The 27,404-nt window shown below is 34.9% G+C and overlaps 5 protein-coding genes across 6 annotated transcripts; 3 read left to right on the top strand and 2 right to left on the bottom strand.

The window, feature by feature from the left end:
* The first annotated feature begins 57 nt into the window (after window positions 1–57).
* Window positions 58–1,740, top strand: msl-2 (male-specific lethal 2). Its single transcript, XM_088047029.1, has 4 exons — window positions 58–872; window positions 919–1,110; window positions 1,197–1,365; window positions 1,413–1,740. Exons 1-4 carry the CDS (start codon window positions 162–164, stop codon window positions 1,538–1,540), a joined length of 1,200 nt encoding a protein of 399 aa, XP_087903155.1. The 5' UTR covers window positions 58–161; the 3' UTR covers window positions 1,541–1,740.
* An 84-nt stretch (window positions 1,741–1,824) lies between these two features.
* On the top strand, window positions 1,825–4,376 carry Cerk (Ceramide kinase). Its single transcript, XM_088047026.1, has 6 exons — window positions 1,825–2,135; window positions 2,184–2,405; window positions 2,453–2,791; window positions 2,841–3,071; window positions 3,443–3,905; window positions 3,953–4,376. The coding sequence occupies exons 1-6, from the start codon at window positions 2,018–2,020 to the stop codon at window positions 4,032–4,034; spliced, it is 1,455 nt and encodes a 484-aa protein (XP_087903152.1). The 5' UTR covers window positions 1,825–2,017; the 3' UTR covers window positions 4,035–4,376.
* Window positions 4,373–5,431, bottom strand: LOC148167338 (plasminogen receptor (KT)). Its single transcript, XM_088047043.1, has 4 exons — window positions 5,029–5,431; window positions 4,851–4,981; window positions 4,692–4,801; window positions 4,373–4,647 (listed from the first exon to the last, which is right to left on the bottom strand). Exons 1-4 carry the CDS (start codon window positions 5,107–5,109, stop codon window positions 4,511–4,513), a joined length of 459 nt encoding a protein of 152 aa, XP_087903169.1. The 5' UTR covers window positions 5,110–5,431; the 3' UTR covers window positions 4,373–4,510.
* A 787-nt stretch (window positions 5,432–6,218) lies between these two features.
* On the top strand, window positions 6,219–7,235 carry LOC148167337 (ubiquitin-conjugating enzyme E2 N). The gene has a single exon (XM_088047044.1). It carries the CDS (start codon window positions 6,337–6,339, stop codon window positions 6,790–6,792), a length of 456 nt encoding a protein of 151 aa, XP_087903170.1. The 5' UTR covers window positions 6,219–6,336; the 3' UTR covers window positions 6,793–7,235.
* A 1,371-nt stretch (window positions 7,236–8,606) lies between these two features.
* On the bottom strand, window positions 8,607–26,157 carry exp (expansion). Of its 2 annotated transcripts, none has more exons than XM_088047023.1 (9): window positions 25,896–26,157; window positions 18,246–18,405; window positions 14,496–14,653; window positions 10,911–10,983; window positions 10,503–10,863; window positions 10,218–10,456; window positions 9,548–9,644; window positions 9,227–9,427; window positions 8,607–9,178 (listed from the first exon to the last, which is right to left on the bottom strand). In XM_088047023.1, exons 1-9 carry the CDS (start codon window positions 25,958–25,960, stop codon window positions 9,066–9,068), a joined length of 1,467 nt encoding a protein of 488 aa, XP_087903149.1. In that variant the 5' UTR covers window positions 25,961–26,157; the 3' UTR covers window positions 8,607–9,065. The 2 variants fall into 2 exon arrangements, with proteins under 2 accessions (XP_087903149.1, XP_087903150.1); XM_088047024.1 differs by lacking the exon at window positions 25,896–26,157 and adding an exon at window positions 20,544–20,715.
* Window positions 26,158–27,404: the final 1,247 nt, after the last annotated feature.

The following is a 27,404-nucleotide window of genomic DNA, read 5'->3' as shown; positions in this document are numbered from 1 at the left end:
TATCAAACTAGATTTGAATTGCCGCCGCGGTCTGGTGTTTTTTTGCCATGAGGTTGGTAGAGAAACTTCAAATTTTGACAATTATGTCAGCTTGACAGACGACAGCTGAAATGTTAAACAATATTATTGTGAAGTTGTAATTTACAAATTTTGGCGAAATAATGAATTCAACAAGTTTATATGTGACGACAAATCAAATAATACTCAAGTCAAACCCGAATAATCCGAATACTTGGCAAGATTTGTACCGCTTGGTCCCATACTTGAGGAACTCTTTATGTTGTGTTGTTTGTGGAAATTTGTTGGTGGACCCTTTAACTCCAACTGTGGGACGTTGTCAACATCACCTTTGTAGAAAATGTATTGGAGGCAGGAAGAAGATAAAACCTGCTTGTCTGTGGTGTAAAAACTGTAGTGATTACAGTGACAATAAAAATTTACGGATTCTTCTGCAGTGTTATAAGAAAATGTGTATAGCGCTAGTTAAATCAGGCATTTTCAAGGGACTTTTAGAACAAGCCGCGAAGAATCAAACGGCGACTGGTGTCGAAAGGGGTGCAGGGAATTTGATAGGGTTAATAAGAGAAGGGGCTGCATTCCAAGATGAGTATGAGAGTAAAGGGGGCTTGCCAAAGTCTGCGTATAGCATTTTACCGTGTGTATACACAAATTCTTCAACACAAACGCTTCAATTGTCCACTGTAAACAACACAAAAAATCCTATCAACTCCAGTTTAAGTAAAAATAGAACCTCTTTGTATTCAGTCATGTTTGCTGGGACAGGAAACAAGATAACAATCAAGAGGAAGTCAAAAGAGTCCACTGAAAGTAAGCCAAAGAATGTCCAATTTAAAAAAGACATAACAGAGAAGGTATGATTATCACAAATTTTAGTGTTTAATAATTTTGTCTTTGTAGTCAGTATTTAAGAAACCACCAGTTAAATGTTCAAGTAAACCAAAACGGGGCTGTCGCTGTGGTAACGCTACTTTGACCCCAGGAAAATTAACCTGTTGTGGACAAAGGTGCCCTTGCTACGTCGATAGCAAACCATGTCTTGAATGTAAGTGCAGGGGTTGTCGAAACCCACACAGACCTGATGGCAACAAAGTAAGTACAAATCACAGTTAAACTTCAATGAAATAATTTTTTTACTTGTATAAAAGAATTGAAAGCCAATTGCTTCTAACTATTAGGTCAGGCCTCTTTTACAACAAATGCCACAAGTACAATATCAGATACCTCAAAATTGCTCTCAACCCGTCTTAGAACAACAAATAGTACCTAATATTGAGATTGACAATTTTAAAGTGGATTCTCAGTACACATACAATCACTTCAACCAGCAATACGCGACATATAATGGTTAGTGGCGCCATAAAAAATTTTAGATAATTAATATAATTTTTTAGTTGTTGGAGTTCCTGTCACAACAAATCTTGTGCTGAAAACACAACTTCTTGAAGATGACGATGGAGATGAAGAAGACGTTGATGACGATATATCTAACGAGGACTCTGAAATTGTGGTAGATGTGTGACCATGTCAACTTATAAACTAAATGTATAGTTAGTTTCGTCAGAATAGGAAATATTTTTGTATTCAGAGCAACATGTCCTTGTAAATATCGTACCCTCTATGTTTATAGGAGAGAGATGGACTGCTGCTTACAAATAATTTTTTATTTGTCTCCAAACTTATAGACTAATTTTGGCAAATAAATTGTCGCAATACTCACAATATTTTTTTTACTCATTTCCCCATTCGGAAAAATTTGAAATTCGCGCGGTTGTCATCGCGCACGCGCCGCTTTTACCTGTCTCTGATTGGGTAATTAGAATTTGACGTTCCGTTTGCCTGTCAGCGTGAACAGTTCGATGTTATGATTTGAAGATAAAAAATCTAAATATGTGACGATGAGATTAGTTATATCAAGTAACATTCAGTATTAATAATGTAGTGTAATGTATTATCTAAATCTCAGGCGAAAGAAACCTCTAATTCTCACTTTTTCACAATGTCTGATGATTTACAAAATTCCGTTCTTCTCACTACTTTCTTTAGTGGAAACAAGAAAATTCGAGTGATTTTTCATAAAGGCAACATTGTTTGGGGCAATGAAAAGCCGCCTTTAGGTGAGTTACCATCATAGAGTTTGCGTCACAACTTAAAATATGTTTTAGAACAGCAAACTCTACCTCTAGAGGATGTTATCTCAGTGCAGCACAATTTCCATAAAAGTGCACATCCTTCAGAAGAACAAGTGATAGATCCTTTTTATTTCACCATTCATTATGCCAAGAAACAAGAAAAGAACAAATGGAGGCATCATTCTCTTGTCCTGAGACATACTGACCCTCTCCAGGTTTCTTCATGGGTGAAAACTTTACAAAATCATTTGCAATGTAAGTTTCACTTGAGTTATTTCTTTTACTAATAATGGTAATTGTAGATTTCACTCATAGACCTAAGAGGTTGCTTTTGTTTGTTAATCCTTTTGGTGGAAAGAAAAACGCCTTAAAAATTTATGAGAAATTTGGGAAACCACTCTTCCAAGTAGCTGGTGTTGACGTCACTGTTAACATTTCACAAAGGAAAAACCAGATTCATGATTTTGTTCTTAATCACAATTTAGATATGTTTGATTCTATTGGATGTGTAGGAGGTGATGGTACAGTCTCAGAGTTGTTTAATGGGCTTGTACTTAGAGAATGTAAAACCTTGGGTATTGACGCTGATGATATGCAGCAGGAGCTACCAAAACCAAAGATTCCCATTGGTATAATCCCAGGTTTGTAACACCCTTCTAAATTCCTAGTATCTAAACTATAGTACTACAGGTGGGAGCACTGATACTATAGTTTACTGTCTACATGGTACAATTGACCCCACAACTGCAGTCTTAAACATAATTTTGGGTGAACGAGTAGGACTTGACTTAGTATCAGTCTATGATGAAAGTAGTCTATTAAAATTATATGCAAGTGTTTTGAGCTATGGATACTTAGGAGATGTCGCTTATCATAGCGATAAATACAGGTGGATGGGTCCTAATAGATATAACTACTCAGGTAAGCCATTGTATCTACCTGACAAACATGAAAATTATATTTTAACGACCAGATATTAACCTTGAATTGGCCTTAATTATGCGTGGACTTAATTTTCCTTTTATTTGAATGTTGTGGTACGATTATTGATAAGGTACTTTGGTTTCACCTTCAGCCAAGGTAGGCAAACGACATTACACATGACGGTCGTTACCCCCATTGTTTATTAAAAAATGACGAGTTTAACGATATTCATGAGTGTAATCAAAATATTTACACTAAGGAGCAAAAACGGTTTCGATTTTTTTTATACACAATTTCGAGGTTCTCGTGTTACATCACCCGAACTGTTTTAATTAATTTAAGATCAATACACAAATCGGTTTTTGTAGGTTTTAAGAAACTGATGGCTAATCGAGGTTACGAAGGCGAGGTGGCCTTTTTTGCCGATTCTGCCCCAACTACTCCGTCAAAATGTTACGAGGCTTGTGAATCATGCCTCTCAACACAAAGCAATAATTGTGATAAATCCGAGAAGCAATGGAATACTCTAAAAGGGAAGTTTTTTATGGTCAGTGGTGCTAACATCACATGTTCATGTGACAAAAGTCCAAAAGGTATCGCACCTTATAGTCACTTGGGTGATGGAAATGTTCATCTAGTATTAGTTAGACATACTTCTGTTATTAATAATCTGAGACTATTATTACGCTTGTCGAGTAATAATCAGACTGTTGACGACTTGCCATTTGTTGAAACTTACGCTGCTAGGGAATTCTGTTTTCGTGCAATTGATGCCCCTAGCAGATGGAACTGTGATGGAGAAGTGCAGCATCAGACAAATATTCGCGCAAAGTAAGCAGAATTGTTTGTTTTCATGATATCTAGTTGTGTTTTTTCAGAGTTCGTTGCCAATTGCTCACAATTTTTAGTCGCGGCACTCCGAAACCAACTGAATCCACAACACATTGCTGTGGATGTTAAGCCTTAGCTGCCTTATGTTTGCCCAATATTACCATGAGTAAGTTACTTAGATTCAGTATTTGTATATTGGTTGTGTATTATAACAACTTTTATAATAATTGTATTTGCTCACAGTATAATAAGTGTGGTATTTTAAAAAGGTGATATGAATTTTTATAGTTCTGTAAAATGTTGTCATTCCAGTTTGTATTGTTGATTTTTTAATTTTTTAACTTGTGAGATCGTCTATGCTATTTTTTGAAGAAGCGCAAAATTTTCAAATGTTTGACACTTTGAAAGTGCGTTATAGACTGAGTCTCATTCCATGTAATGCAATGTTGAAAATAAATCTATTTACTAATTTTTGAACACACTTTATTCAACCAATTTGTAATTTCAATAGCAATATTGTCTGTATAAATACTTCATCACAATAGGTAACAATAGAACAACCATAATTGAAAATTGATGGATACTTAAAAACTACAATTAAATAGTTACGTTTGAGGCAATAGTGGATGTAGTTTTTTCTCATTCTTTTCCATTCTTCCTAAATCGATAGATGCAGCAGTTGGCACTCCAAGAGGTAAGGCCAAAAGATCTTGTTCAAATTGCATGATATGTTCAGCTTCAACTAAAACCACACACTGGCTCTTAAAGTAAAAAATTCCAACTCACCTAGTATCCTATGTATTTTATTTCCATATGCCATATCTGCTTGGTAAGCTGTGATAAATGTCATTGGAATGAGCGGTAGAAGCGTAATCAGTCTTCTTTTATGGCTGTATCTGCAACAGACAGGTCCCATCTACTACAACACTCATTTGTAATACTCACGTAGCAACAAGTCCAGCAAAACTAATGAAGTAAAAAGAACCATACCAATAGAAAAGCTCTCGAGCTTTCGCAATCTCTAAAGCCACCAAACGGTCCCGTAATTGTTTTCGCAATTGTATTTGTCTCTCGATCTAAAATTAGGCTTCAAATAAAAGTCATAAAGACAGGAAACCACAACTTTAATAGTGTTCATTTCAGTAATAAAATTCTCATTTCGTCTAAAGTTTTCTTCCATGTTAACCGTAAAATAATTGCCCATTTTATAGTATTTGTATCACAGTGAAAAGAGTCTGCAATGTGGAGGTTGGGAGTGTATTGATTTTCTAGGGGCAAACTGAAAATCACCGACCAAACTTTTGTTTGCCGTCGTAGCGAGTTTCAAATAAAATTGATACAAGATAAGAATGATGCGATTATTTGTTTTAGTTCACATTTTGATAAAATAAGTATTTTTGTGCAGCCGTGATTTAATTATTAAGAATTTTACAATTATAACCATATTGACTAACAAAGCAGTGCTAAATTCGTCATGTCTTTAATCAAGAAACAGTTGAAAAACATGCCATTCTTATTAGTATGACCTGTGTTTGTAAATTCATCATTATTGCTTGTATACCAAATAATTTTTTTTTTTATTATTTGAAACTGTTTCTAAATATTTTTAAGATTTTTATTATCACAGACTGAAAATTTGAAAACTTGAAACTGAGAGAATTCGAAATAAAAAGGATTTTGTATCTTTACAGGTAGGAGCAGAGAACGTAATACCTCAGTTTCCTCACTTTAAGTGCAGGAAACAATGGATTTTAATTTTGCTTACGTCTTTTGTTTATATTTGTTTTTAAAATAGCAGCAAGGTGACCAAGATTTGTGATAAGAAATCTTTTTCCTTAGATTTTTACGACTTTTTAGTGTCACGTAACCAATCAACAAAAAAAAACCCATGGGGGAAAGTACAATTCATCCCAATTCATCAAATAAATGTAAAAAAGCAAGTGAATTAATGAAACTCCAATAATCGATTCCATGAACTGTTGTATGATTTTGGCGAATTATTGATTGATTGGTTTCGGGGAATTGTTTTGTGGTCCGAATTTTATGAATGCTAAAATTATAATCACGTTGGAATGTGGAATAACAAACAGTTTAGTTTTTATAGGCTATTAAGCGATACGAATGAAAAATATTGAAATTGGTGAGGAGTGTTTAAGAGTTTTTTGAATTTGGCGCGTTGGTGTGGACATGCGCAGTGTGTAGTGGTGCTCTGCAGCTAGACAGCGACAAGGAAGGCGAATGAAAATCGAGGAATATGAGTGTGTCCGTTGCTTTCTGTCTATAAAAAAATAGTAAAATTGTGTAAATTCTTTATGATGTGTGGTGTTGTTCGTTGCATTTACTGAATTTCTGGAACATTGAGGTTAAAGTTAGTAGTAAAGTGATAAATTGATACCAAAAAGTAGACGAGTTATTGGTTCGATAAGCAAAAATGGCAGCCTTACCACGCAGAATTATTAAAGAAACGCAACGTTTAATGCAAGAACCAGTGCCGGGAATTAGTGCAGTACCCGACGACAGCAATGCTCGTTATTTCCACGTTATTGTGACCGGTCCTGAGGACTCTCCCTTTGAAGGAGGTCTCTTTAAGTTAGAATTGTTTCTTCCTGAAGACTATCCAATGTCAGCCCCAAAAGTGAGGTTTATTACGAAAATATATCATCCAAACATCGACCGGCTGGGGAGGATTTGTCTAGATATTTTAAAGGATAAGTGGAGTCCAGCTTTACAAATTCGCACCGTTTTGTTATCTATTCAAGCTTTGCTAAGTGCTCCTAATCCTGATGATCCTTTAGCTAATGATGTAGCCGAATTGTGGAAAGTGAATGAATCAGAAGCTATAAGGAATGCCAAGGAGTGGACCCGCAGATACGCGATGGACAATTAAGTGTGCGCCTCACAGGCCAAAAGTAATAAACATAACTATTCTACTCAGTTTTTTATTTCTTTCACTATATGTATTCCTCAGTTCAGTTATGAGATAGAATTACTATGTTTTTTACTCATTTAATAATAAAAACATGCAATGTGAGAGTACTGTTAGGAATATTGTTAATTTATGATTACATTGTATATTTATCTCCTGCATTCTTTGTTTCCGGATAAAGTTTGTTTAAATTAGAATTCACTTAATATTCCCTTCTCCAGATCTCCACATTTCCATTGTTTACTTTCTGTTCTTCAATTCATTTGTTTTACATCATTTTGTCACTTTGTACAACTTAGCAAAACAAGTATTCCTTGCTTAGTTGCACTTGAAAGATGGAAAATGTAGTTTGATGTAAATAAAGGTATGTAAGGCTTTTTACAAATAAAACACTTTGCAGAAAATTTTATTATATTTCCCTTTATTGTTCTTAAACCTTTGATCAAACAATAAAATTAATCCCAACATAATTCCCAGATAATAACAAATTTCTGTTTTATTCTCATCGCTCAACACATTTTCATAAACTCACATTCAAGACCCAAACTCTACATATACAAATAAAACTATTCCACCGACCTATCCTATAACACATTCACGTGAATTTAATCTTTATTTCCCCATAAAAACGCCGTTATCGTGCAAAATTTGACACCGATGTAAGTGCAACGAGCAGATCCCACTCACTGATAAAAGACAACTAATGAAAAAAATAAGTATACAGTTACTAAACAGAGTCGTTTTAGAAGACGTTCCTTGAGAATCTTTGCGAAAAAACTTGTTGTAAACAAGCTAAAAGAGGTTAGAATTTTGACGTTTGTCATATTTGACGTCGGCTGACGTTTTGGTAATTTAGGCATCTTCACCGCGCGGTCGGTAAATAAGAGCGCGAAAATTTAAAATGGCCACTACTAGGGAACAAAATATATTGTGTATATTCTATATACTTATGTTTCTTCTTAGATATTATATCAAGAAGTTTTGATTTTATTTCAAAAATAATTATTTTACCTTTTTTATTTTGATTTTTCTCTTCCGGTCGTTTTTTTATACATCTGGTTTAAAGAATTTAAACATTCCAAAAACATGTCAATTTGCATATTTTCGGATTATGGTCGCCACCAAAGTCAATTTGGAATGTACTAAATAGTAAAAGTGATTTTATTGATATGATGGAGGTGTGATTAAAAAACAATAAGACGTCCATTAAGACACAATAAAGTAATTTTTGGAAGCTCCTGATTTTGACGATATCAATTTGAAATGTAAGGAAAATCCCACTAAATACAGAGTTTTTGTAATTAGAAATCGTACTATTTCTCCTATAAATAGGTTCGATTTCCAATTTTTCCGCGTCCTGGTAAGAGTGCGCAAGATTTCAATGTCGATCGAATAATTCGCAAAATAAACAAAACAACAATCTTTTGTTGATTTGGCATTGAAACCGCATCATCCGTGGATACCTCTCGCAGAATCGACTTCCAACAAAGCAGAATTAGAAAAGCAATGAGATTTTGGAATTGAATGTGAACGAAACGGTAAACAAGTGCATTATAATTATTCAATTTATTCAATTCAGGAGTTAGGGGATGTAATTGAGTTTGTGGTTCAGGTACAATAAAGTTTTCAATATCTCATCGCCTTTCTTTGCAATGTTTTTTAATAGGGTGCAGCCGCTGAATAAATTAGTTTCGGTCGGAGCGGCCTTGTAAAGGTTACTGATTGAATGCTTTAGAGCGGTAAATTTAAGATTGGGAAGGAAAAAAAAGACAGAATTGATTGTTTACATCCGTCACCTTTATTGCGTAAATTACAAAAGTATCATATACAACTTGCAAAAATATATAGCGCCATATAAACATTTTGACTATGCGTAACGTAATCACATTTCATTCGAAAAATCACTAAAGTACTATACACGTCTCCAAATTGTATAATATCTTAGTAATATCTTACTGAGTATTTTAAATAGATTATCAAGTTTACTTACTTAAATTAAGTATCTTGTAACTATTTACAAGGATTTTAAGTATAAAAAGATACATACATTATATAGATACATTATAAAAAGTCTATAAACAAGATAGTGGCAGTATCAATAAAATTAGTGCCGGTAGATGTAGAGCTAAAGTCTTGTTGGAGATGCATTGCGATTTGCGCCCGACGTTAGAAAACAGAGCAACTTCGCCCAATGCCGAATAATTATTAGAAAACACTAGTTTATGTACACACTTTTAGTCCCATTCACCAATATACATGGTACGCGATTGATTGGGGATATACGCCCTCGTTGGTATTGGTAATCTTCCATAAATTTGGTTGTAGGGTGACTCAATTGCATCGGAATCTAACCAAATTCAGTCAAATTACATCTTCCACTTTTTCTCCGACTTACCTATTCCGCTTTCAAAACTTCTAGTATGCCACATCGCATGTTGGTGCATATTGTGAGGATTCATATGGTGTTGATGCATCATAGGAATAGGAGGTGGAACCTGTTGACTAACCGAGAACCTCTTCGAAGGCGTAGGTTCCTTTTTAGATTTAGCTACGAAATTTGGTACCCGAGCCCTTAATCCACAATAATAAGGATCATCTGAAACGAAAACCTCTCAGACTCGCATTCCATCAAGTTCTTTTTTCGTTCAACTCGATTTCAACGCAGCAAATTGCCGGTAAATCCACACAATTCCGTGGCGACGAAAAAATGACTCACCGTATTTTTTGTTGTCTTTTGATTTTTCCTTGCCTCGCGAAGAATGGAAAGGTTTAAGTCTATTGGAACTGTCGTGATCATTGTCGTCGTAATCGGGCTGTAAAAAGTAAAAGGAGTTGAAAATTCGGGTAATTTGATACTTTCTCCCGGTAGAAATTTTATTACGTTTTTTTGGGAATACTTTAACGGAATTATTTTCATGAAATAATGGAGTAATTAAAGTGGTTATTAGAGTGCGTAATGTATACTGCTCGCCACAAAAAAGGTACAAAAAGAGAAGTTGCAATTAAAAGTGAAACTCGGTAATTGGGTGGGCAGCCATGGGTTGAATTTGCCTCTACTTTTAGATGTTTGAAACTGGGGGTTGTCATCGTTACAAGCATTAGTACCAAGGTGGCTGTCGCTATTAGAAGAAATATCTTGTTTTCCTTTCACGGCTGTCGTGCAAAATGATAAAGAATATTTTGATGGTGGATGCTTGCAAACATGTCTCATGAAAAAGTGCGAGTATGTCGCTGTACACAGTTAGTAGGCAATAATTAAAATTGATAGCATCTATTCAGTAACGGTCATGTAGATTCTATTACGGGTTAGAAATTTATGTGTTTATTATAGTTGTGGGCGTACAAAGGCTGTAATGCTGGCGAGAAAATAAACAAGAAAGACAAACCTTAGGTATGTCATGAGGATACATATTCTCGCGGGGTGGTAGTTTAGGTGGTTTCTCACTGCGACGTTGTGCGTGTTGTTGGCTCTGCAAAAGGAGTTGTTCTCTAGTGGCCGCCACACTGCTCGCCCCCGCGAAACCTGAACTGCCCGATGATCCGCTACCGTTACCTGCAACGCTGTAGGGATCCTCATCTGGAATGGGGATGCGTGGTCTGTTCTTGATGTCTATTACACGTTGCACTGGAATTAACAATCATCAGCGGCGCCAAGACTCCAAAAATACTACCTGGAGGAAGTTTGGATTTTAGCATGTCCATGGCAACCACATTGATAATAAGCACCCAAATGGGGCACTCCAACAACTCTGGCTCCGATTTGACAAACGCAATCGCACTTAGACATTGACATTCTAATCTCCGACGATCCGGATAAGCCCGCCGAAGCTCATGGTTTACATTTGACTGGAATTTTTTCATGTCGAAAAGCTTCACGGGTTTCTCCGGTTCTAACGCACAATTCGGAAGCTTCAAAATTTCATTTCCTATCGCGTTTTCGTCGTCTTGACCCGTGTTTTTGATGTAGACATTACATTTCGACACCCGTTTTATCAAAATGTTACCAGCATCGTCCATTTTTATTTTCACGCCCTACAATTTGTGTCACCGTTTGCTTGAATAATTGTCTCTCTACTTACGTGTCCTATGTGTCGTTTGAACTCTTCCGTTTTTTGATCCCGCATTGGATTGTCGAAACCACACAAACCAATTCTGGAAAAAAAGAAAAGGTTCATTAATCTTCAAAAATAAATATTTGACCGCGTTAAAAGCCGCAATGTGTGTTCATTTAGAATGGGAATGAGATCATTACTTCCAATATTTACAAAAGTGGTGGTGCGAACTCTCCAGTAAAATAGATACTGAGTAGCCTTGGAAACAACCCGTTATGTCCGACATGCAGCAAAATAAACCACCAAGTTATGCAAACATGGGGAAATTTTGCCACAATTTGATCTTTGACTTCTGCATAATTAGACGAATTTTAATGTACAGGAACTGATTTTTATTTCCGAAAATATTCAATTAAGTGAAAGTTCGTGATAAACGAAAATATTTTTATTTGTTATTCAAGGTTTTTCTTTTCAATTCCTAACGTTTTAATGGTATGCATTCTAAAATAAGTGGCTAGCAGTTTTTCCTTTTTTGGCCACAATGCGCGGTTTGAAAATCGTCTTCTGATAACTGAAAATAACTCTTTGGAGTTAAGTGCCAATTATCAGCGTCTGGGACGTTGTCATTTGATATCTGGTCTCTAGCACTCGACAGGCTTGGAACCCCAGAATGCGACACATTTCCTGGTCATGCGTGTGAAAAAATTCGTTAAGCTAATTTCCTAGAATTTAAATCAATTTGTTAATAATGACTAATTATTTTTTGTCCAAGTGGCTGCGAAACTTTTTCGTATTGTTCTCGGTTTTAAGGAAATTCACACGAGTCGTAACTTTCCCTTTATTTTTAAAATGAGCAGTTCTACAAGATTTGCGTAAATGGAGTTGTTCATAAAAAAGAATTATTCGTAAATGTCATGTGTAATCGTTGTTTGCAACGACGTAATAAAGTGAACTTTTAACGTTAATAACCTGAAGCGGGGAAGAATGCTTTGACAGTGAGTGACAAGGAAAATTGACGTGGTACTCAAAATCCACGTCTATAAAGTGTGAGCTAGTTTAGGTGGGTGGTACTAGTGCTCAATCAAAATCAGTAAAAAACGATATCGATCTAGCCCACTGTAGATGACGCAATTTGAATACCGTAGGCTGTATAATGGCACTACGGTATAATATAAATGTTTGTATATAACACTGAAGGTGGAGAATATTTATCATATTATGTTAAGCAAAATACTTCAGGTTTCAAGCAACCTTTTACAAGTGTTTGAAACAATTTTGTCCTGGTCGTAATTTTGTCTTGTTCATTGTGTTTCAATTATGTATCACAAATCAATGAAGCTGGCGTTAAACCCAGAACAACCTTGGATGACGATGTACCAATTTCATGGAGCTAGTCCGTGTGAATCGGAATTTTGTGAAATCATAGCATGTCTTTCTTGGTAAAGTTGGTAGAAGCCTTCGCCCTTTGTGTCATTAAACACAAATAAATTTGTCATGAGAACGTAGATGTCCTTGCGCTGGCGTCAGTAAATGTCTTAAGTTGAGAAAGGTAATCTAGAAAACTATCTAATTTTCTTGATGGAAAAATTGTTTTGTCACACAATGGAGGTATTTTGTTTTTACGTAATTTCATTGGCATTTGAATAGTGTGATGTTTCCTATACGAACGGGATTTGATAAAAATATCTGCGTTACCCAGACTAGACGACCTTGTGTAATTGCAAAGGCGTCTTTGGCCAGCGAACTCACTATATCCTGAATAACATCACTTGACAACTAAGAACTTTTATTACTTTTGTGGGACTTCTAAATCGCCAGGTACTGAAAGATTGAGAAAGAAATAATAAGACCAATAAAGAACAGATGGTAGCACCTCGCCACCATCAATGTGTTTACCTATCGGTGTCGCTTATCCAAAGATTGGAATTTATAATCAAGCACAGATAAAAGCTCTATCCTCATAAATTAATGTTTTGACATTGATCTGTCATTTTTACAAACAACATTGTAGCTGAGTGATGGTACATTCTTTAGAGAATAGTATAGTACAGTGGCGCCCATTCAATTTGTCATGTGCAAATTCAGTAATCGAAGAATGTGGTACCATCGGCACCGCAAAAAGCATAAGGCACCAACACACTACTCTATTAATCACGAAACAATTTTCCGCTATTAGACACCGTTATTCGTTTAATATCCAGTATGAAGACACAAACATTACTTTCAATAATTATAACTGCATTAAATGAAGGTCATCCAGTTCGTAGTTAAATAGCAAATATCGTTTACTTTAAATTCCAATCATTTCATCCGACTATGCCTCAAATCTAAGCGTCGATCGGAATGTTATAGAAACCGCTCCTCAGATCCTAATTTGCACATTTATTTGAATTTTTAGTTCAAGTGAGCATTTAAATTCGTAGCAAAATTTTTGGTATTTCACACCACATTATGATTTCGCAAAGCCTTGCGAGACTAAAATCTCAGCAAACCGCAGCGATTCCGACATTCTCAATCCGTTTAATCTAATTTTAATTAATTGGTGCAATTTTCTGGGAACTAACCGATTTACATACTATAATAGAAAATTATGGCGTAATGACCTAAATACAATTTTCAAAATTACGGGGTAGCTAAGATTGCTCGGTTATTTTCTATCGCGGTTCAACAACACTAAAAACCGGCAGATTTGTAAATTTAAAAGGTATTTACATTAAGTTGGCAGATAACATTGGAAAGATTTTTATTCGAAATCTAATTAGTATAAAAAATAACAACGTGTTTCTCGGAGCTCGGTTATTAAAATAAGCATCTGTGGGAGTCGTCTGTTAATGGCCGAACCGAATATTACACGTCGCTTAAAGATTAGTATCGGCCACATCAATTTCGCAAATATAATTATCGTCGCTTCGAAATTTTATTCACTTAGTGAAAATAAATGAGGTTTTGAAAGATGACGATGACGCGGTGGTTTTGGGATTTTTGGAAAAAATGGTCTATCGAGCCGGATGTTACTAGACTGACATGTTATACAGTGATTTTTAATTTTAACGACAGAAACAAATCGTTGCCACAGTCGATATTATCATGTTTACAAATAGAAAACGCGCCAAAAGAATGATGATTAATGAAAATCCAAATGAGCGTTCTGTTAATAATGATTGTGTCATTTTATCGTCATGACGAGGAAAATTTGAACACAGGATTTTTTTTATTGTTATCGTTTGTATGGTCCATAAATAATTTCACCAAATATTAATAAGAAAGAACTCGTTTCTTGAGCGGTCTTTAAAAAGGATATTAATTATTATTAATGGTGCTTGCAATGTTATAAATTAAAGTTGCGTGTTGGAAGAATCCCCGGGATGCATATATTATTTAAAAACCCTGAAAAATGCTCTAGATATTAGTGGACATATATAGCGCATAACGCAATTAAGTCGAGATTTGTGATCATTATATGTCGTCACGAGTTCGCAGTGTGGATTAGAAAGGTTTACATGGCCAGTGGCAGTCTCTTATAGAACAACTGTTTTGCAATAAGTTCGCACCCATTTTATGCTTTCGCTTATGCACAATATTTCAACCTTGGTTTTTGTCAAAGATATTTACCGGAAACCGTCAAATCCATCGTCGGATCCATTGACTGTCAAAACTGGAGCTCGCGCATAAGCTTTTGCAACTCTCCGATTTCTTTCTAGAACAATCACTTTTGCCCAAATTTCGTCGTCGATCTGTGTCCATTTGTCTAGCACTTCTTGGATGTGATCCTGCAACAAAGAAACAGTTATGAGGTGCTTGAAACGGTACTAACAAGATATTGTCGCCAGAGAGTGTCGTAAAAAATGTTCAAATCTGGTGAAAGGTTCAACTGTACTAAAATGATGATGTACTGTTTTCTAAGTCTTTTTTATTTATTGTTGAATTACTGCTCCGTGTCGATGCAAAAACTACCGGAAATACCACTAACACACTTCAGTTGAACAGTTAACTATCATTTGCAGCGAGTAAAACCGGCTCTGTATTACTTTTTTTTGAAAATTGAAATTAGGCGAGCAGCCACGAGTTAGAAAGGGACATACATTCAATAATTGCACAATTTGAAACGCTTATACAACACTGAGGTCGTAACCAATAAATTATAACATTTTTTTCACGGATCTATTGTTCCAAAATAAAGCAACAAAATACCACAAATCGCTGCTTCTTATCATTTTTCCACCCATTTTTGCTGCGCTATTACCAATGGGTGAATCACGACAACATGTCACGACATCCCATCGACATTGCCCCTTACGGGATTTGATATTTAGCGAACTGCAACCGATATGAGACTATTCCTATCGCAATACTATTGCTTCTAACGGTAGAATAAAATAAAACAATGAGATTTGCGAAAGTGAGAGTGGCACGCATCGTTTCTTAAATTTATTGCTAAAATCGATGAAACTATAATCAACACTGGAGACACTTTCAGAGGTGTTGAAGACGTTGCTAAACAATACGAAAAGATAATCAACGAAAGTGAAATTTGTGAACTAGAACGATTTTGCTTTCTGTGGGAATTTTTGACAACAGACTTTCTTAACACTGGTGACTAATTTTTAAGCACTGAAATCCTTTTTTTTTTAATCCGGCGTTGACAGTGTAAAGTGATCACATCACCGAAATCTGATTAATTGTAGCCAAGTCCGAAATATTTTTAAGTATCAGTAATATTTTCGGGACTTATGTTCATAAAACACGCTAGCGTGACAGATCATGCACCAACGGCATCGTTCTTTGTGCGATTTCTGATCCTGACTAACGAAAATTATAATGAAAATATTTATGATCCTCAGCTACAATAAAAGAAGTTGATTTTATTGTTTCGTTGAAAAAATCGTACATACAAGGAGAACAAGAACAACCTCTTGCTATTATGTAGGTACATTTATTATGATAAATGTTTATCTGATGTAGTATAACAAATGGTAATGAATTGAAATTTAGCAGAGCGTTTGACGTGATAAAAATCGAAACACAAAAGAAGTGGTTCATATTCGTGGATTTATCATTTTTATAGTCATTTGGCAGAGCAGTCAAGTGTAAAAAGAAAAGTTAGTAATAGCAAAGAAAGAAAAAGAATTAGACTAACTGAAATGAAAATTTCTCTTATAGCGCTTTTTTGTTGACCAATATTATTTGCAGCAGGTGTTGAAAGTTTTTGCTAATGAAAAGGGAAACGGCATTCTTCATTCTCAGTTCTTCATTATGCTGCCTTGACCTCGTGATCGTCATGTAGACTACAACGCAGTGTATTAAAATTGCATATTTTGACTTAACTAGAAAAACTCTTACTACTTGCACAATATTCCTGTAGTTCTCACAGGACAATGATTCACATAGTATATTACTCCATCATTCGTAAGAACTATCAAACATATTTGATCTAGTAACGGTACGTTCGAAAATATTTCAAACGTGAGTGTGTGGTACTTATTACAAGGACGACAGAGTAACGGCTAAAATGCCGTAACGCGTAATTGACTTCAGTACTTAGCAACACTAAATAATCTGTTTTGCTCCCTGTTAAAAATAGGTACCACCACAGTACTACGAAACGATAAATTCTCTCTACATATATGAAAGGCACGCTCGTAATGAGGCTAAGGCACAATCACGCAAATATGGTAATGTAATTAGGAAAATAATTTTATGATGAACTTCTCTTTAATAAAATTAACATCTAAAATGTCAAACTTCTTGACATTTAAAAAATCGTCTTGCACAACGCGGACGCAGTTTCATTTCTAATCGACTCTTCTTCGTTTAAGAAGTCTCTTACTAATGACCGAAAAGGGCAACTGTCTTAATATCGTCCGAGAATCAAAATATTCTTTTAAATCACATATTTTGTGAAAGTTGTTTGGTCGGTCGTCAGGGACTCTGCAAATGTCAAGACCACTGTTCAGACCGTCGGCATGGACATACACGAAATTCGTAATAAGAGCGTGTTCTTATCGGTAGTATACCGATGTAGGTTAATATATTATGCCCTATTAAAATAACTTTCACCGAATATTTTCCTTAAAATTCTACACGTCTATGCAATGTTGTCTTATTATCACTGTGTTGAGCAAACGTTGTCAATGACCCCAGCCATGCAACTGAATCCATGATTTAGACAGATAGGCTCAATATAATATCTATCTGTACGTTTCTAATTTGAATTCTTCAAAGTATAACACCAATGGCTGATTAAAAACTTCTTGTCTCGGTTTCAAAAGTGAAAGCATAATATATTGTCGGTTATCTCATTGAGCTCGTTCTATTTTATTTCCACGATACGTTCTCAAATCACCATGTTAAATATGAACTAATTTTTATAATAACGATAGTTATACAATTTTACAACCGTCACTGATTTAGATTTATCATTTTTAATACTTTTCCCAAGATCATGTAACGCAAGAATGATGTGAAAAAAAATTGATCAAAGGTAATTTTATTAGTAAAAAATTATCCCATTGTGTGTAATAGTTCAATAAACTCGCAGTAAGTGGAAAATATCTGAAAATTAAAATTTAATTGCGCGAAGATTAGAGTACTGTGAAAAAATAATTAAAAAATTTTACGCTTTTTATTCCTCCCAAATATAATCGCAAGCGTTAAATTTTAGTGCTACTATGTATAATAATTGTTTAAAATTAACTCGACGATATTGGCAATCCTAGCGGTTTTTGTGTCTTTAGAAGATTGATTAGTATTTTCTTCACATTCTGAAGATCACCGGAACTATATGTACATTGTTTTTTAAACGGAAGTTTGTTACGAAAGCGTCCGTGCATCATACTGCAACAGAAAAGCGGCATTGAGAACGATTTTTTTTCTTGGGAGGACTGAAAATCTCTCCCAATAATGACGTGCCCAAAATGTCGTTAAACCCACGCAGATAATGTAACTAAATTGCATAAAGTCGAATTTGGACAGACAAGTTCAAATAATTATCGCCTACTTGTTGGAGTTTACAGTTAACTCGCGAGTTTATTGTTATTTAAATTTAACGCATTTGGAGATTCGTGTCGCCGCGCCGCGTTGAATTTTGTCCACAAATTGATAATTAATTAAAAGCGACAAAAAGCGCGATTGTTGATTTTCTTGAACACGGAATAACAATTAACGACTTTGTCAAACCTTGAGGACACTAAAACGTAAAATCCCTTTATTTTATTAAACTGTAATTCGCGCGTTTTAATTTACATCAAAGGAAATGATTTTTGTAGTAACGACATTAACTTTCTAGTGATCTTTGACATCAATCTGAAATATTAAATTGTTTATTATGGGAGAACCGTTGTCTTTGATTTTCACTTTTCCTACCTTGTAAAGTTTGTCCTTTTGATACCAAACGTCTTCTTCGTCTTCTTGTGGTTGAAATGTGGAATCCATGTGCAAATCGTCACGTGAACGTGAAAGAATCCTGCGACGGGAAACCATTTCGGAAGGAGTTTCTGGTAACGGTAGAGCCAAAGGAGGTATTCTGTAAGAGTATTAAATATGTAATATAAATCGATGATGTAAAGAACCACAAAAAATTATAAGAATAATGAACTATAATTCACCGTAAAAATCGTGAAACTTTTTCAAATTTATTGACACTTTTCGGCAATGACCACATCAAAAGGACTATTTAACGGATGACCTAACTTGATATGTTTTTTGGAAGCAGTGAAGTAAACAATTTTGAAGAGAAAGTGATTTTATGTAATGAAGAATATATAACTAATAAGGATAAATTCCATGGCATCAACGCAAAAATGGATATCTAATAGTTTTCGTGTTAACAGTTAATCGACAGGTTTCCTTGTCAACAAAACAGAAGGACAAGATTATATAATTTTCCGCCTACAATTTCGTTTGATAACAATGTAACTTGGGAAAATTTACATATTTTACAAATATAACCGTCTTTTTATGTCGATGAACTGTATACACTGAACAGATTTTCCAGTTTATTATGACTCACTGTGCATGTAGGCTCTTTTACTGTAAATTTACCAATAAGTGGGTGTTCCCATCTTATGGAAGGTCACTGAAGATGGGAGTCACCAATTATCGTGTAATTAAAATAAGAAAGCAAAGAAGAACAAACAAGGGTATCCGCATGTAGAAGTGTCGTTAACATCTAGGGATTTTATTGTCTGTTTATGGTTGTTTACATGCATGAATGACGTCAGGAAACACGAATTCACAAGAAAATAACTAATTCCGCGACTAAACAATACGAATTTAGCAAAGAAGTACCAAAGTACCATTTTATCTAATCACAATTTCATTGAATGTTAAAAATGAGGTTGGCAATTAGTTGACGTCACAAACTGGTCCTTTAATTACATTCAAATTTGAAAGAACCAGATCATAGAAAACGACACGACCCTCGTGGAAAAGCAAAACAATTACATAAAAGGTTATCTGGTGGTTTTAATTTTGTCATTCTTATAACATCAGTAGATCATAAGTGTAAGCTATTTTTAAATGACCCTGAATCTTTGAACATCGGGGTTTATTAGTGTTAATGATCCGGTGAAAAGCTAAACATTTCTTTAGAAATGCTGAAAATTTCAGGTCAGGAGCAATTTCTATCCATGAATGTTGAAATTTGGCAGTGAACGGTTTTGGCAGAGTATCTAGGTTGGAAATATTGATCCAGCATCAATACGTATGAATATTATTAACTAATTGAAAGTACGGTATCATGTATTTGGTGTATATTTATTTCTTAGCGAGAGAGTTGGTGAAACGAGTGAAACTTGGCTAGCCTTGTTAGATATGTAGTGGCACAGAGAAGTAGCGCTCACTAGTAAGATTCTTCACAACGCGGTGAATTTCAATGGAGAATTGTACTTTTTATTTAGTAACCAGAATAGGTACCGAATCATTCCCACATTGATTGTGTGAGATGCTTTGTAACGAAATCTGAAATACAGATTTTGACACTTTCGAGTACTAGGATGTTACATACTAAGGATACAGCTACGTCCCTGATGAACACAAAACATCATTTTCGAAACATCCGTCAGATAAATGCGTCACGTTCATGTTTCTGAAAGAAAAAGGAACGTGGTTTTTGTGACATTGTCGATTTTAATTAGACCAGAAAAATCGTTCGGAAGTTATTAGAGCATTAGACCTTGCACGGAGTTTCAAGTACGACCACTGAAATTTTTCAAAGATCATTCCATCACATGGTACCATTGTTTCCACATGAATTGTTCGGTACCGCAGACACCGAATTGAATTTATATTAGTAACGGCAGGAAATATAGAGCAAAGCACATGGAGAGACGATTAGCAGCAACGGAGATTTCAATGAAAGATTAGAACAGAAGCAGGATTTTGGGATCGTAAATACAACTCGGATTTTATCTTATTCCCATATTGTTACATATTCGACTCACAGTTAGTGCTATGAAGTGACAGCTCTGACTTTCAACTCAGAATGCATATGTTATAATTACAATTCAATGAACGTACGAGTATAACATTTCTTGGGTGAATATCTAGCATTTACAATGAGTACTCAGAACTAGGAACCATAGTAAGAATCTGCTTCAAGAAAGTGCCATATAACTTATTGTACTTTCTGCATTGTTGTGGGAGTAATATCAAGGCACTTACCAAATACAGAAAGGAGCAGAAAAAAGAAAAGAATAATCCAGATAAAAGGTAACAATCACTGCACTAGAAATAAACCCATGTTGAGCACAAATTCTATCACGTGCCACGAAAAAACGAAAGACCGTCGCGGCGCTCCGGAACACATCTACCACACAGCAGAATAAAGAAAACATTCGGTTTAGAGCGCGCTTTCGATGGCGGCGCGCGCAAACTTGCCTGACGTAAAGCTCATTATGACGTCGCAAGTAAGTGGGTTAGGCCTCTACCTCTCCCAGCTCTAACTGTTTACAAGGTAAGTGACAAACAAGCCACTTTCTTTTTGCTGCGTTATATTGAAATTGGCTCGACATCTTGCGGCAGACAGACGAGACTAATTATCCAATGTACAGGCGCAAAGTGCTCTTCTTTTTTTCCAGACTCCGGACTCCGGGGACCACCCGATTACGGGAAGTGCGATCAACAGCTAAAGGGCGGAAGGCAAAAGAAATTTAGACTGGATTTTATCCTAGTGCAGCGCCAGGATTAGCACCTTAAAAATCTACGTCATATTTGCACGAACTGGATCAATTTAATCAGAATAATTAATAGAGCACGAATCACTTGTTTGATTTATGACAGTCTGTCTTTATAGTTCAGTTAGTTATCACTTTGGCCTGAGGGCTAATTGAATCCCATTGGGTCCAGTTTGTTTAAATAAATTGGGCCTAAGATACTTTTTAAGTTCTCTAAGATTATCAAGATAAGTACCGCTAAATCCGTAACTGCCTTAAGTCCAAAAAGATTTTTGTCGAAATACTCACGTTTTCCAATAGATAAGTGACACTCTTAACCACAAACTGATTTCTCTATTGCTCATCATTATGATCGATTCCGCCAACAAAAAGGAAAATAGGTGCTCTGATTTTCTTCGAGAAATCACAAATATCAAAATCTGGATCCCCTTTCTTTGAATTTCCGTTGATTTCACTTTTTTGCAGTGAAAAGTAATTACTATATTTTATCCATGTAGTTTTCCTGCTTGTTTGCTTTTTCTGGTTCTGACTTATTTCTTTTTATTGACTTGAAGTTGTGGTATCAAAGTTTGTTTTGTAATCTGATTACAGCGGCGTTGAAGCCAAAAATGGTTATTGGAAAGTGTCTGGTACAGTACTGACGTTGGTCGACACATCTTTAATTAAATTAGGGTTCTAGAACTTTCTGTTCAAATATGTTTGAAAGTGTACAAGTAGTAACACGTACATAAAAAAACTGAAAGTGTTATTTTTGAAAAAAAAAGAGGTGTTGCGAAATCCAGTCACAAATATTGATTTTTTTGGTGTGGTAATAATAGCAGGGTTCCTTGTAAGCAAGCAAAATAATCTTTGAATTTGTCGACACCTCTGTATCAGAGTACAACATAACAAACATTATGTGGCTTGTTAACACTGCACCATTCCTTGGTGTTTCTTGTCATAAACAACTCTTCTAGACTTTATTCTCCGAATAGGGCAAGTCAATAAACATTGCTTTACTTTATTTATACGTCCATGAAAAGATATTCGCATTTATGAGGAAAAAAATGTTTTTTATTGTAGTCACACACCTGCTGAATTCGGAAATTACACTAAAAGCTATTTAGTTTTGTGAATGCCATAAATTCCGTTCCACGCAATGTTCTCCAAGAACCACGAGCAAACACAATAAATTTGTAAAAAAATCGTTCTTTTTGCTTTTGGAAAGCGCAAGTGCTCGTGGTTAAAAATACATGAGGTCAACGCAACGAACAAATCTACATAAAGAAGTCGAGTACTTGTCTTTTTTGCATGATACATCTTCAAAACGAGTTTTCGATTAGGACACATATTCCTGATATATATTATTGAACGAGCAGGCGAAATGTTTTTACAGAGATAAACAGATCAAAAGGATCAATTTAAATTTATTGCCTTGCTCACTGCTTGAGTGCTTTTAGAAAAAATCCAATGATTGAGGATTTTTCTGCAGGGCATGTGACATGATCACTAGTATTTTGCTCAAGTTGGTCAGTAGATTAAGTAAGTGAAAGTGGTTTAAGAGTCGAACGACTTAAAACGAGGCAAGGCATTTTTCGTGCCTCAGGCATTGCTACTTCGGTTACAGCAGCTGTGACACTAGAAAAGGTGTCTTTAGACGATGTAACCAGCTTCGATTTAAAATGCGCGCTACTACTATACAACACCAAAAATTATTTGAATTTTCTTCGTTATGCAATTATAAAGGCTTAAATTTAATGTCACGGGTCAACGATTTATGCTCACTGTATGGTCTCTGAAGCTGGAGGAATGTGTACTTAATCCTGTCAACTGTTTTGTTACTGACTTTCTCGGCAGGCGCAACCTGTATCTCCTGTAATCATACCAATTTGTAGAATGTCATTTTGACTTATTGTTCTCTAAAGATCTGTCTTCCCAATTATTTTAAAGATATATTTGGAAGGCATTAATCACAAGGTGCCGACATCCCTACAAATTGACCTTAACATATACATATAAAGATGTTTCATTTTTAATAGCAATAATACAGAAGATTTCGTTTCTTCAACCTTCGATCTTGATCTTTATATGTCAAATTTAAACGTCCACCATTCCGAGGTTAAAATTCTTTCATTTGTGTCTTTGACACCAACAAAAGACAATTTCGTCTTCATTAAACAAACATGGATTGTTATCTTTTTCTTATTTAAGTGTTTACAGCTGTTCTCTGTAGTTTATCTTACCCAAAGCTAAAAATTAGCTAAACGAATCAATTCTAGTGACTTACAATAATTATTCACCAAGAAATCTTTACAAATATTTGTGTTGATTGTTCCCACTAAACAGAATGTTTGCAAAGGTTTTTGATTGCTCATGGTTGACATTTACGCTGAAAATCCATTGCAAATATTCGTAAACCCGTGCAAAAATTAAACAGCTCAAAAACTAGTCGAAATATTCTAGGAATTCATTTAGAAATAAATATTTTTTCTTGTCAGTGGTTTTTGTTAAACCTATTAGCTCCTGGTAACAACCGCAGTCCGAGGAAAAATGTCTCTAAACCTTTAAAAATAACTACACAATTTATCATTCTGATAACTTTGCGGCGGATGACTTGAATAAAAATAAGTGTTTTCGCGATTTTTATTGCTTCTTTCTTATTCTTATTTGTTTTTGTCCACGCCTGCATTCTAGTGCATCTTCAGTAATGAAAGTGGAATTATCAAAGGCGCGATCATTTCGAAAGCGAATTTAGTCAGTATGAGTAGCAAGAAATTTTGTAATATTTCAGGTATAATTGATTCATCTTGTATGGTCCGGTTTCAATTTAACGGCCTTCGTTGCAAAATGAACGACCTTTTCAAAGATGATGTGGAGGAATCTCCCAATACCGTAATTAAAATTTGTCATAAGTTTGTGGCGTTTATCGGACGCCCACATTCAATACTCATTCTCATCATTATCTTTAGTCGAAGGATATTTTTTTTTAATTTGGTAGTATTTTGGTGATGTCATCTTGGAAAAACGCGATATCAAGAAACCACTTGTTTTTTGCCAACATGAACCAAATACCATCAGTATTAATTCGCTATAAGCTATAAAATATGTTGGGAACATAAATATTCCGTCGGAGATCCAAGATTCGTACGTTGTAGCCACTCGTTGAAATTTTTTGACGGTAGGTGACACGTCAATGCCCTTTTTATTTATTCAGATGTATTCTATTACTACATTGTAAACGTTATTTATGTGTACATTTCGTTCAGTAGTTTTGCATTGTAATGCAATATATTTATAATCTTCTTATCAAACTACAAAATCATGACACGTTCAAATCAAAAATGTTGTTTTAGTTGAGGTATGCGCGAAATTCTCACATATGAAGAGATCGCGAGAAAATTACAGCCACAGGTTAGCACTGAATTTTTCTTTTTCTTTAGAAGCGGGTTGACTTAATGGCACCATTAAGAAGATTGGACTGGTTTTTGGAAGAATAAAAAATCAGTAGTTCTAGACACAAGGACTGTTTATTTTTATAGCACAATTTCATTCACCTTGGATATATTTGTAATACCTAATTCTGGCAAAATTACGAAATATTGCACAGATTCGGTGATTCAACGGACTTTCATCACCATCGGAAAAAAAGACAAAATTACTAGTTCGCTTCGCAAATTAAATCAAAGCACCCAAATCTGGTCCAGCTATTTTAAGTTATGCGGTGCTCATTAGCTATAAATTACTTTGCTAACTTCTGAGGTCGTTTTTTCGCTTTATAATGAAGCAGACAGCCAGCACAAGACACACTGATTGGAAATTGTCATATTTTACTATTCTTAGACTCTCAGAAACTGAGATAATATTTTAGTCTTCTAAATTGTTTAGAATTTTTTAAATATATCCACGATTTATTCAGCAGAAGAGACAATTTATGCATAAAATATGAAAGCACCTAAAATTATAAATTACACGTGTAATTAAATATATAATTGACCCAGAAATAAAAGCAAAATTAACACGTTTTTCGTTAAAATGCTTATATTAAATTAAACTTTTCGGGAGCTAATTGCAATCTTTTTAATTTAATTTCCGGAACAAAATTCCGTAGTGCAATTACTTATTGATCTATTATCGGTGACATTAATTGTATGTTGGTGCTGTTGCAACAGCGTAATATCTGTACGAAATGGCAAAATAGTTTTGTTCTTCTTTGCATGCCTGCTACTGCTTTATCTCTTTGTATGCAGTTTATGCAAAGCGAATCGCCATTAATTTCAATTAGATAAGTGTCACAAAGCAATTTAGCAATAGAAACCTGATAGAAATTTCTATGATCATAATGACAAAATGATTTTTCAATGCAGCAGCGTAGCAGATCGCGTGCAGATTATTACAGTAATCCCGACGATAACTCAAATGGTTTCGTTTGGCAGATTTTTAATTATTGTTAATATTTCTAGGTCATAGAACTAGATTGAATTCTAACTGCATTGTTAACTGTTGATAAATTATAATGAAGAAGCTCGGTGGTTTTGTTCATTAAGCAAATTGTTTACAATCTCTGCACGGTTATTAATTGTTAGATTCTGTAGGAAAAGACATTCTTACAATCCTGACGAGTTCTACCTTCACATTTAAATGTCGTGGATGTGGAATTTTAATAATAGTAACCACGCACAAAATGTGAATATGTTTAGATACAGTTAGTTAATCCCAACAAATGTGAATTAGGGCGAACAATTTTTGTTTAATTAATCAATTGCTTCATGTTTATGTGTTCACACTTTCGTATTTTATTACATTTTTGTAGTTACACAATATAGGTCTATCGAAAATTTTATTACATGACATTTTTATTTACCCTTTGTTCTCTCTTTTCCTCTTGTGTTTTGTGGTTCCTTTGATGGTTTTATATAAAGTAATCATTTTGTGGTTTTTATCACTAAACTACACCCTTAAACAATTCACTAAAGCGCTTTTTGAGATAACACACTCAAGGTCGCGTTTTCAAAATATGTACTATTAGAAAGACGCACGTGATACTGACCATCAAAGAGTACCGCATGCTTACGCGAGTTCTTTTATACTGAACAAACTTAATACCAAGGTATGATGTGATGCGTTTCATAATGACCACGAAAGGGGCAACGTTGCTTGACTGCAATCGGCGGTGGATGTCCTATAAAAAAATTAAATATATTTCCTTTCATCTATGCACCCACGCAGCAATGATTAAATTTAACACCTTGAATACACCCATGAATAGATTTCAAATGAACAATATATTATCGGATATCGTCAAATAATTCTAGTCGTCTCGTAAATTACCAATGTAACAACTTTTGGCAAAAATACGGGCTCTATTGTTGTTCCTGCGACTTTCCCTAATGGAATTTCAAAATTCTAGGTATTAATTTGAGACATTACGATCCGGCGCCCCTGACCTTTGGTAGCTTAATTTGGTACTGTGGTTTCTGTCATAATAATAGGCTACCTGCTATGTCTGGTCTGTGGTCAAATCTAAAAATAAAATCCTTCGGGACATCAAAGTTATTTTGAAAAACTACAATCATATCTTTTGGTTATTGATTTTTATGTTGACATTTTTTGTAAACAGGATCCAGCCGCGATGACCACTTAATATAAAACTTGATATGTTATTGTATTTTAGGATCTCTGTTGTCTTTTATTATGGTTATTTAGCTTTAAAAAATGAATTGGACTAAAAAGAAGAATTTTATCGAATTTTTATGATTACTTAGCGAAACGATAATGATAAATACAAACAGAATGGGCCAACGAAAACGAAATAGAGGTGTTTTGAGATACATTTTCAAAAAAGGCTAAGATAGGTCCATTTTGCTTGGGAGGGGAACTTACAACACACGCGTAATTATACCTTTTTAAAGTTAACCCTTTCTGAGGGGTGAAATTCATCCCTGTAATTTTTAAAGCGATACGTTTTTTCCCTTCAGTATCCTGTTTTCAATTTCTTTATTTTTCTGCCTTACTTGTTAATGCTTTTAGGATTTTTAGTTTCTCTAGCGCTTCAAACATTTTTTCGCGGATGATCAAATCGCATGCTTGCTTGAAGTCGATTAAAAGAGCATATGCAAACTCAGTTTTTGTTCATAGCTTTTTTTTTGGATGGTGTATAAATATTTGGTCTGTTGTTGATCTTCCTGCCTGTATTCTCTCATTTATTGGTGCTTCATATCTTTCCAATCTGATACTGATTTTTGTCAGTATTTTGTATGTTACGTGTCTACGCAATAGTTTCCCTTTTTTAGTACATATTGGGCATATAATAGCACCGTTCCATCGTTTTGGTATTTCTTCTTTTTTCCATATTCTAAGTGTGAGAAATTGA

Source organism: Gnatocerus cornutus, chromosome 10, assembly GCF_029298725.1.
Source record: "Gnatocerus cornutus isolate USDA-ARS CGAHR chromosome 10, icGnaCorn1.1, whole genome shotgun sequence".
Lineage (NCBI taxonomy): Eukaryota > Metazoa > Arthropoda > Insecta > Coleoptera > Tenebrionidae > Gnatocerus > Gnatocerus cornutus.
Note: the sequence above shows the minus strand (reverse complement) of the source record. Positions and strands in the feature narration are given on the sequence as shown.